We start from the raw sequence: 12139 nt of genomic DNA, 5'->3' as shown, positions 1-12139 counted from the left end.
CACCACCTCATGGCAAATGGTCCCTCAATCATCAACCATAGACATTGGCGCTGTAAGAAATATTATCCATTCCTTACATCGCCAATGCGACATCAACCTTGGGATAAGATGTTATATAGATAGGATATTGGCCCGTCCTCTTACCTATATCACAAATAAAATTACTCTACAACCCATGGGGGTGAAGCAGTCACGATTCAAGCGGGTGCAACAGCGCGTATCAGCTAGTTATCATTTTTACTAGTACGAATATTACCACGCTATTTAGATAAAAGTCATAAATTCGTTTAAACAGTGAAAATGAATTAGTATTAAAATATTATTTAAATAAACATGTATAGATGTGGCGTTACCGTTACGTTCAAAATTCAACTGAAGAACAAATTATCACTTTTTTATTCGGTTCATCCATTTTTAAAGAAACACGATGTATATACTTCGTGTATTCAGGGTGTTTTAACTTTCATATATTTTATTTATTTTAGAAAAGCAAGTTATTGGTTTACTTGATATGTTGTAGTTACTTTCTCCCACGGGCGCTGGCATTGCAACCAGTTCGTTTACACTGGCTCAATCACGCTTCAAGCAAACTCAGCTAGAAAAATAGATATTTTTGGGTAGAATAATTGACAGACAGTAGACATGCACCCACGGGGTAACATAGCCCTATTTAATACCTATAACATGTTTCTGGGGTGTGGCTCCTACGATACCAAAAAAGAGCCAATTCAGTCGAAGTGAGTGTCGGATGCTCACTAGTCATCCGACTTATGAATTACAACGATTTCAATCATCAAAACTGCTCATTATATATCGAATTACAGTAACAGGTAATGTGAAGTATTATTACGTATTATTTCATACAAGATATTATTCCTGTTTCGACTTCGACTTCTTAAGCAAGATATTAATTACAATCATCACATAATTCAACTGACTTAGAAAATCAATTATGACATTTATGTGTCCATATTGATGTTAGGTTTATAACAGTTTCACGTAACACATATCTTTTGATGATTGTAATTGAAACTATGTGTAGGTGAACTTTTACATAATAATAACTATCAGTTCTCATGTGTAAAACAAGTTAGGACAAATGAATGCTCTCCTAGACGATATTTTAAGAATAGCCATTTTCTTTGCAATCAGAATAATTAAGAAATTACCTGTATTGCGCCCGTTAAGTGTAAAACTTTAGCTGAGGTATGACAATACTCCAAGTGTCCAAAAAATCAGAATCAAACCTGCGAATTCATCCGCTAGACGTCTTGTTTTATGTTTGAAGTTAATACAGAAATCGGTATGATGTTCATAAGTATAAGGCAGTGATAATTATTATCAGTCTAAAATAATGTTTTTTGGATGATTGTTATATTGTAAGCTAGGTATAGTAAATTCACCACTTATTTTTTTGATAAGTCGCCTTAAGGAAGTTGGTGTTATCTGTAGTTAAACTTTTTATTCTCATTTATTTACGGCGAACCAATTTACTGGTAGACAAGAATATAAGAGGGTATAGTCTGACAAAGTTACTTCAAAACTCTAACACTTGGGAAACGTCTGATGGTTCCTGATAATATATTGGCAATTGGAAATCCGCCGAGCACGCGGCTAGTTACTATATAAGAATAATTGTACTGTAAATTAATGCTTCCAGGCAGGATATATAACATACATGTATAATTGTATTTAACTAATATGACTGTATTTTTAGATGTTGAAAAAGAGTAACTACTCAGTTTATTGCCGGTTCTTCTCGGTACAATCTACATTCCGAACCGGTGGTAGCTTTACTTAAAATAGTTTGTTAAATGACGATTCAAAAGTGCTTGTAAGAGCCTACTTGAATAAAGTATATGTTGATTTTGTATAATGCTACTAACAGTAAAAGTATTTTGTTATTTATATAATGCATTCAATTACACGTCTTCGATAATCTTATACATTACTGCGTTATAAAGACAGAAATCGTATTGTATTTAAATGTCTCCAGGTCTGAGTGTTCATTGAATACATTAAAATACGACATTACCACATTATAATAATTTACGTAACACCATTGTTTTGTAGGTAATAAAATAAATAAAGTGACCACAGAGCTGTAAATAACAAGTCGTCAGATTCCCTTTACCGGACAGAGTTGTCTCTGATTAAGATCAATTCGGAAGCAAATATTCCGTTCTTTAAGATACGTATACAAAGTTCTTTTCAAGTCATGAAATATACCGTATCATCTGTGCTTAAATCCAAGATCTCGTAAAAAATAAATTAATTAAAATGACTAGAGATTAAGTTAAATTTAAAGCTACAAAAAATGTAGACTCTACCGATAAAAACAAACAAAAACTCAGAAATGAGGGTAATATCTTATTTAAAAAAAGGATAACCATTTTCAACCATACATTTTTATATCATGTATGGGGATATATAACTTATAATGCATCCAATACTCATAAACAGCCACACACAGTGCCAAAAAGGGAATACTTATTGCAGTTAGTCTAGTTCACTAATTCAGTTACGAGTAAATATACCTATAAGTAAATACGTTACTCTATTAGCTTTGTAGTTGTTGGAAAAACTCTAAAAATGTAAATTAACGTATACGGGAAAGGAAAATTATTTACAGTAACAAACAGTAATTACTGACATCAATTTTCACATAGCTGTGTTATCGTATTTGGGCTCATTAAAATTGTCTCAATGAATATGTTTTAGGTATACTTTTTAGTGATTTTTTTAGTCGTAAGTCTTTTAAATTTTTTATTTAAATTTTCTCGTGACAACTTAATGTCGCGTGTGGCGAGCAACAAAGTTACAGTCGGATTAGTAATACGCAAATATTAGCGAACCAGTTTGAAAAGTTGTCGTAACGTCAATATATTTCCTTCATTAATCTAATTAATACAGAAACATCCTTTCGAGTTTTTATAGTAGAGTCGCCAGGCGTCCGTCTTTAACCGAACATATTTCTATCCGGCTAAGTTTTTACGTGTCTGATTTTGGTGACAGTTGAGTGCAACGGTCATTCCTACAACGCATTCTCCCGCATTAATAGATGTAAAATGTTATTTTCACAATTGGTAAACTCAAGCGATTTGTTTTTTTTTTAAATAGCATTGACCAGTTAGTTTATTGATATTGTTTATCATTTTGTTTACTTAAAAGTAGTTGTAAATAAGGAAAAAGTACTTACATATCTTAATATTATTTATTTATCTTTATATATAATTTGCTAATTTTAAAAACGTTTAATAGTTCTGTTCGGTTAATTAAACTAAAAATAAAATAACTGACCTTTTCTCCTATATTAAGTATGATGTTAAAATTCACATCGATAATTTATCAAATTGATAACACGATGAGAATTATTGTTTTTTATTACATGAAACTTCTATAAAATATATTAATTTACATATTATTTTCCATTACAAATAATTAAGATCTAGACATAAACTGGCTAAAGATTATGGACATTGAATTAATTTATTTTTAATAATTAATTAATTTAAACTACTTTTGAGGAGAAAACTTGGAGCTTATTCGACAAAGCCACTCCAACGAGGGCTGGTGTATACACGAGTGTGCATATGTAGATATTCTCACGATATTTGAATTGACCACCCAACATAAGACGAATTTTAAACACAAATTGAACACGTTAACATTCAGAATGAACCCACATCTTCGGTAAAGAATGTGTTCTAACCGCTGCGCTCTCTCGGTCACATAAAAGTACGTAACTATGATTGCAGCGATGGCAACATTACAAGGAGAGTGAAACCGAACTACTATCGACTAAAAACCTCGTCCGTTGACCTTATATGTGTAACAGCAGTATTACAACAACAGTCACTCAGATCGTACCGAACAAAATGAATTTATTTATCTGTCAAACTCTGACAAGACACTGGTTGGATACTTTCTTCTTATTACGGTCTGTGTGTGACTTCATTTGTCAATAAATATTAAAATTACAAAAGAAATACCCTTAATAATTTATATTTAAAATATTTTCGTTATCGTTAATGCAGAAAAAAGGTTATATATATATTTGTATCCGGCATAAAAAGGAAGAGGTTTTCTATTCGTCCATATATGTATATTTGTTGCGCTCAAAAGAATAAACGCATAAGCGATAAAACAGCTTACAACGCGTTGCGAACACCAAAACATTCAAGTCCCTGATTTAAGTGACAAGTATCACGTAATCAGACCTTTTCTGAATGTAAATTCTAGGAACAGTTTAACATATTGAAAAAAATGTCAAATTTAATTACTATATTAAATTAATTTTACGATTAAATGCAATTGAACGTAGTTTCCTGATAGGTTACCGGTTACATAATAATCGTTAACGAATGACAATATAGTGATTTCCATATACATAAACACATGCATAAAAACATATTTTGTTACAAATATTTCCGTATACGATTCATTTTAATTCGTTTATTTATTCGAATTTAGTTAAATTTAAACATTACAAAATTATCAACAATACAAAATATTTATATTTCATTAAAAAAAAAATCTTGACTTCATGTTTGTTTAAATTTCTTGCAAGCCTGTAGATTTTACAAAGATAAGGCAGCGATTTAAACAGAAATGTTTCAGTAATGAGGTGTAACGTTGTCAAAAGCCTCGAAACCAGCCGAGTAGTAACAAGATTCGTTTTATGTGTGAAATAATCAAAAATGTACTCTACTATTATTGATATACAGTTGATTCTACCTGCATTTAAAATTGGTCGCGAACACGCCGCGGAGCGTGTCTGTGGGAGCACGCGAACAATGATAGTCGGAATGTGATACGAAAAAAAACGTGGGAGCGAGACCCATGGAACGGAAGGAGACGCAAGATTCAGTTGAGCGAGTACACTTCCGCTGTACGAGGGGGACTCAGGTGTTATTAAGAACTCCCAACAGGTTACTAAATTTACATTTGATATCTACCAAACTCTACATTCCTAAATAATTTTCCATATCCAAGATGCAGCAAGTAATGTATACATATTTCTTTATTAAATAAATATAAAAAGTATACAAATTTTGTATACTTCTGTACTGACTAAAAAAAAATCCTGTAAAAATACTGACTGATCTCGTACAATTTGATTTAATATTTCCATTACTACTAATACTAAATATTAGAACAGCTTTAAAACAAACAAAACGTCTAAAATCTATACTAATGTTTTAAATGCGAAAGTAACTCAGACTTCAGACTGTCTGTCTGTTACGCTTTCACGTCCTAACCACTGAACCGAATTTGATGAAACATGGTATAAAGCATAAATTCCAACGAAAGACAACCTAACGACCAACCCCTAAAACGCGAGCGAAACAGCGGGCGAAAACTAGTTATAAATAAATAAACAAATAAGGTAACAATATACATAGGATAATAAAAATATTCTCAAGTAAATATCTTTTAAAACTTACATATTAAAAAAAAGAATAAATATAATTAATTATATTTATATCAATATCCTGAAATGTTGTTTTCATGATGACTGCTGAAGGATATGTATTACGTCATTAAGATATAAATATGGATATAAATATGGCATTTATATGCAAAATATCCGCATCTCATTAACACTAATCCTCAAAATGATCGCCTGTAAAATTGACAACATCAAATATTCGATGATATTTCTATGGATCGAGTCCATTTACACCGTGAGAATATCAGAGGCAAATATATTCAATAGACAAGTACGGGTGACCTCATTAATATCACTGGCTGGCTAATACGATCGGCATCGTGATTTATTCAGTTCCGGCTCAAGTTGACGACCAATCACCGATTACTAACCTAACTTTTGTAAAATGTAACGAGGCAGTTAACATTTAAATTTAGGTTGCGCGCTGATTTTCGGCCGTAAGAACAAGAACAGGTCTGATTATATCAGATCAAATCGCATACATACTGAGAGATTAATACATATTCATTGTATAACAGGTTGACAACTTTATCTTACTGGTATAATAATAAGGAAAGTTTATATGTGAGCCGAGATGGCCCAGTGGTTAGAACGCGTGCATCTTAACCGATGATTTCGGGTTCAAACCCAGGCAGGCACCACTGAATTTTCATGTGCTTAATTTGTGTTTATAATTCATCTCGTGCTCGGCGGTGAAGGAAAACATCGTGAGGAAACCTGCATGTGTCTAATTTCAACGAAATTCTGCCACATTTGTATTCCACCAACCCGCATTGGAGCAGCGTGGTGGAATATGCTCCATACCTTCTCCTCAAACGGGAGAGGAGGCCTTAGCCCAGCAGTGGGAAATTTACAGGCTGATTATGTTTATGTTATGTTTTATATGTTTGTTAAACAATCTCGCTAAATGGCTGGACGGATTTGGATGAAATTTGAAACAGAAATAGTTGACTACCTTCTCCTACCACGCACGCAGCATACGCTGGCGAAGCCACAAGAACAAACTTTACCAGCATTATTTATCATTCATTAATTTTATTATTTCTGGATATTAAATATTTAATTAATTTTGGCTTTTTTAAAGGATGTACTTAATTATCATGTTCTTGGAACGAATGCTAACTTGCTGATGTGATAGTGATGATCACTGTTTGTGTCGATAAATAATCGTTTTGTCAAATCAAAATGTATTTGTAATCTGTATATTTCAATAAAATATATTTTGATTTTGTTAAGATCATCATTTCAGATAAAATAAATTTATTATTTCGAAATCAAGAATCTGCCGAGAAAAACCGGAAAGATACTCAAAAATAACGCACCGTAATTTAATAAAATTAACAGGAGATGACAAATCTGTTTGTTATAAAGGTTAGAAGGATTATCGCAAAGATTCGCTAATCAAGTGAAGTGCATGATCAAATATTTTTATCAAACAATGTTATCTCGCAAATTAAGTACTTACGAACTTAAGACGCAGTGACGTGTTTATGTCGCCTTGATCTTCAGAATTATTATATCTTCTTCTTATATTAGATAACAATAATTACTCATATACGTTATGTATTAATCGAAATGGTTCCGTAAAAAGATGGATCTTTACCAAAAACAGTGGGTTCTTTCGTAACATAATCTCGAAACAGGATAAGAATATTGTATAAAATTCCTAGAATAAACTCTAAAAAATATTCTTAAATTGGTGAAAAAAGTTCAGACCAGGGACGTTAGCGGACTGTGTTCAAACTGAGATGGCCCAGTGCATCTTAACCGATGATTGCGGGTTCAAGCCCAGACAAGCACCACTAAAGTTTCATGTGCTTCATTTGTGTCTATAATTCATCTATTGCTCGGCGGCGAAGGAAAACATCGCGAGGAAACCTATATGTGTCTAATTTCAACGAAATTCTGCTACATGTGTATCCACTAACCGGCATTGGAGCAGCGTGGTGCAATATGCTCCAAACCTCCTCCTCAAATGGAGAGCAGGCCTTAGCCCAGCAGTGGAAAATTTACAGGCTGTTACTGTTGATCAAACTTATTGCATGAAATAAGCAAAAAGCAGAACGAATACGATATAGAGGACGAATGTAAAACCTCAAAGTACACGCACGCGTAATGTCAATTTGTCAATGGCAACATGTACTTCCACTTATTATTTACATGTGTTTACATATTCTCTGAGCGTTTTGAAGGAAACTTTCAAGATCTTCCGTGATTTTTAGCATTGTAACCATTAAGTAAATACCAAGGAACTGCTCGGCTTCGCACATGAGTATTGAAGACATCGTGATTAATAATAAGGTGCACCCATATTCCATGACAACCATAATCGTACTAATCACCACGAGAAAAAACCTGTCAACATGATGACATGCACAAAAACAATAGATTATGAAATATTTTCGAGAAAGTCTTATTAGAAATATTGTATTAAACAAAAACTCGACCCAATAATGTTGCGGATTCGTATATTTAAATTATTCGTTCATTTAAAAAAATATATTGTGTTGGTCTATCTAAAATTTAATTAAAATTTTAAACGGTTGAATGGAATGTAATAAAGATAAAGGGATATAATAATCAACTCGAAATCATAATTAAGCAATAAAGTTCCTTAATTTCTAAATTTTCAGCATCAATAAAACATGTATATATAATTATTACGTGTGTTTGATTAATGGAAGCGTTTTCAGAACTCTTATCGCGTTATAATCAGCTCTGTGGGATATTTTATGACAAAAACAATACATTTTGGTAAATCTATCACGATGATCATATGTTAACATGAGCGAAAAACGTGCTCTGCCATCTTAATAACAGAACTCTTCCAACTGTGACTTTTACTATCAACTGCGATTCAGAGTACCCCGTCTTATCCGATGACCGGAAGGACCTTAAGCGAGTATCGAAGCTAATGATGCCGTTAAAATAGTACAATTTGATTCGTCGATATTTGTGATATTACTAATGTTTTGACAAATAAGAAGAGTAATACAGAGTATACCGCGTGTGTTTATACATTCGGATAAGATTATGATATTCTTGTTAAAATTGATACGAGTGTGGAGGTTACAGACAATCTCCTCACCAGCAAGAACGAGATCAGATATGAACACACAATAATCCAATAGCGTTTGTTTTAGTTAAAATTATTTTTCAATGTTATTTTATTTTGTCAATTTTGAAAGAAGTTTTCATTGTCGAATTTATTTTTCAAATTCAATCAATCGATTAAAATCGTTTTTTATTCAATTCTACGTAAATATTTCTAAACAATGTTTAATAAATAATAATAATACAGTACATATATTTACACTTTATCGTTGTTGGTATATGTAATAAAATTTAAATAATTTAATATTTAATTGAATATTTAAATATATTACTGTAATCGAGATAATATTTTATTACCACTGTCGTCATCGTTAAAGAAATACATGTCTTAAGTATATTTATCCTGGAATTATAAAGAAAATTATATTTAATAGAGTATTTAGTTTGGCTACTGAAATCTATCTAACACCATGAAAGATCTAGCTGTGTATAGCGATGAAATAATATCGCAAGATACAACTAGCTTCATTATAATATGTTCAAAGATAATAAATAACATCAGATGACCTAATATTGATGACTTAAAACAGATGTGCTGGTTCAATAACGTTGATACTGCTATCAGCAACGTTTTCTACATAAACAAACTGTTCTAGAAAATGGAGGTAATCTATTTACTAAGAAATATTCCATTGCGAATTAAACGATTATTGCAAAGCTTTGTGAATATTAATAAAACGAGAGTTCAAAATTTATTTAATTAAAATACGTAATGAAACTACTATTGTAGATCCGTGATAAGAATGCAAGATGGACAATCTAAAGGCAAGCTAAGAATAGTTAACTGAAACTTATTTAAATAAAATGTATTTACAACACAAGATAACACGCAATATTAATCACAACGATTTGTACAATAATCATAATATAAGGTAAAAATAGAAACTAAGTAACAAGCTACTTACAGATAGCGAGAGTAAACAAAAAATATATCAGATATTATTATTCTATAGCAATGTGGGTCGGGCATCTTATCGTTAATAATAAATCTGTAAATGATAATTCAGTTTCACTCAAAGTTGTTTCAGATAATGATCGTGGCGTGATGGACGAAACGAAAGTCCGCGGAATGTGAGCTGGTCGCTTTTCGTTCCATATCATTTATTAACAACATTCTGTTGCCAGTTTATTAAAATTATTTATTTGACAAATTAAGAAGATAAGTTATTTTACGTGATTCATATTTTAGAAGACCAAACGGTACGAAACAAAATTGTTTAGTAAAATCAACATTCATTGTATTCTGATCGGTCCAATAAAGCCTACCACAAAATCGTAAACCTATTCAAAAATTAATTAGGATCATGAAACAAAACTGCTCTGGTCCAACAAATACGCCTTGAACTACTTACACAGAGTCGGCCTCTACTTCGTAAACCCTCTACTTGCATGAAGGTTTCACGAAATAACGATATTAACTCGTTTAAATGTTCAGATAAACGTGCTCAGTCTCTTTGAAAGTCAATTATTTACCAAGAGAGTTTAAAAACTAAATTTTAAATTTTATTCATCTCGTCTTCAGTTCATTTCAGTTCAATACCAATGTATTGAACTTTGACCACCAAAAATTAAATAAATAACATAATGCAAACAAACATTATAAGACGCAGCGAAAAGATTTTTGTTAAAATTAAATAACTGGATTTCAATTACAATTTGCGTTAAGTGTTTGGTTAAGTTATCATATTTACTGCACGAGTCTTCATCAAATAGGAATGTAGTAACGCTTTCGTATTTAATGATAGCAGTTAACATTGAATCATTAATTAAACAGACTCTGTTAATAAAATTCAATTGAAGATTATTATATCCATTTTAATGCATATTAAAATATTTGTTACCTATAATTGGCTTACTACGTAATTATATATAACATAACAAATACGAATTTTGTAATAAGTAGATGATTTACAGCAACATAACTTATGTTATTCATGTTAAAACATCATCAAAGACAATATTACCTATCTATAACCATATTAAATCAACACTGTACTTTTTCTCGCTAGTCAATAATGTAATTGATTTATACTTGCGATCAATTTCAGTTGAATTTATGTTATTGTTACTATCGCAGTTTGATAGCCCGGTCAAAGGTCGTGTGGTTATTACAAGGTAACTTTTATTTAACTTATTTATATTGACTCACCTCTAGCCCAGCCGGTGAGCACGTTCCCGAGGTATGCCACTTTGTATACCGGGTCTGGTTCACTAATGCGTACGCTGTTTGTACGTCGCAGCAACCGGCCCAAACCACGAGACAGTCTTCCTATAGCTCTCGCCGTAAAGTCTTTTCCAGAAGCGCCATCCGCCAAACAGACCTCATTTGGCAAAATTGATCTTCCTTGGACATTCTCTCTGTGAGCTATCAACTTTGGAATCGTCAAGGGAATCGACTTTTTGCGCTCTGGAGTCAGGGTTTTTGCCTGATTCACACTATACACGTTGCAATTTTTCTTATAAATTTGGCTCTCTTTGGTTTGGTCCGCTCCGTAATCAGTCTTGTCGGAACTCTCAGTGTTTCCCGATTTTCCGTTGAGGTTCTCGCTTTGAGAATTGTTATTTAGAGTATCTGTTTGGCCGTCGCTGTATCGACGCTCCAAAGTCAGTCGCCTCTTAAGGAGAGATGGATTTCGTAGCAATATGCTAGTTTCACTGGAACTTCTGTTTTTTAGTATATGAATTTTTTTCACCCGAGAGACTGCGCAGTCGACCGAATCAGCGCTAACCGTCCTTTCCGTTTTCCCCTCCTCGTCCAGGAAGCGAACTCTCAAACCGTTAGATTTGCAATCATTAATTGTTTTTTCCGCATCTTGCAATCGCTCCGGTTGATTTTTTGCGCCTCCTTCTAAACAATAGCGTTCATTTTCACTTAGAGTTCCGCGAGCCATTTTCGCGAAAAAGACTTAATTTTTTTTTGAAAATTTTACATTCTGAGTATTCCTGCCTCGTAGAGCAGTTGCGGTCGTAACTCGCTTAAATATAAATTGTTATCTAGTTCACGATACAAAGCATTAAACCAGTCACTTCTTAGCTAACTTACAACACACACAGTAGTAACACACTTCGTCCATTAAAGAACGACACCGGTTTGGAATGTAGCTTGCACTTACTTAATACACTTGACGGTTTGTTGGAGAAATGTTTACAAAAACCCGTGCAAATAAGAATTCCTTCGGAATCACTCGGTTACGATAGTATTGCGAATGGCAGGTGATTATGATTACAACACCAGTGGATATTCCGCCACGACTGCGGCGGCGTGCGGCGCGGGCGTGCGACTCGCGCGGCTCGCGGAGGAGGTATGGCGCCGACGCGGGCGCGCGGGCGCACCACGACCGGTCACTCGATCCCGACTTTGATTTTAATGTTCCGACTTATGTTGCGGAGCTAATCCATCGTCAGCAACCTGTAGGCAAACATAAACTTTGTATTAATAAAAAATCAATTATTTTAAATTAGCTTCATCGTTAAATCAAGTAAATGGATCTGTTGAAATAATCTGCATAAAATAAAAACGAAATTGACGTTTTCATGCTTCTCGAACACGAAAACAAGCTTAAATAATTAGTC

At 33.0% G+C, this 12139-nt stretch overlaps 1 protein-coding gene across 1 annotated transcript in view; it reads right to left on the bottom strand.

Annotated features, from left to right (window-relative positions):
* The window catches only part of LOC113392758 (uncharacterized), a 59311-nt gene extending 47425 nt beyond the window's left edge, over positions 1-11886 (bottom strand). The window contains exon 1 of the mRNA XM_026629319.2: positions 10716-11886. Within this exon, the coding sequence (XP_026485104.2) occupies positions 10716-11457 (742 nt within the window). The 5' untranslated portion in view covers positions 11458-11886. The remainder of the gene's footprint in view (positions 1-10715) is intronic.
* Between the last annotated feature and the right edge of the window lie 253 nt (positions 11887-12139).

Source organism: Vanessa tameamea, chromosome 5 (genome assembly GCF_037043105.1).
Source record: "Vanessa tameamea isolate UH-Manoa-2023 chromosome 5, ilVanTame1 primary haplotype, whole genome shotgun sequence".
In the NCBI taxonomy this organism is placed as follows: Eukaryota; Metazoa; Arthropoda; class Insecta; order Lepidoptera; family Nymphalidae; genus Vanessa; species Vanessa tameamea.
Note: the sequence above shows the minus strand (reverse complement) of the source record. Positions and strands in the feature narration are given on the sequence as shown.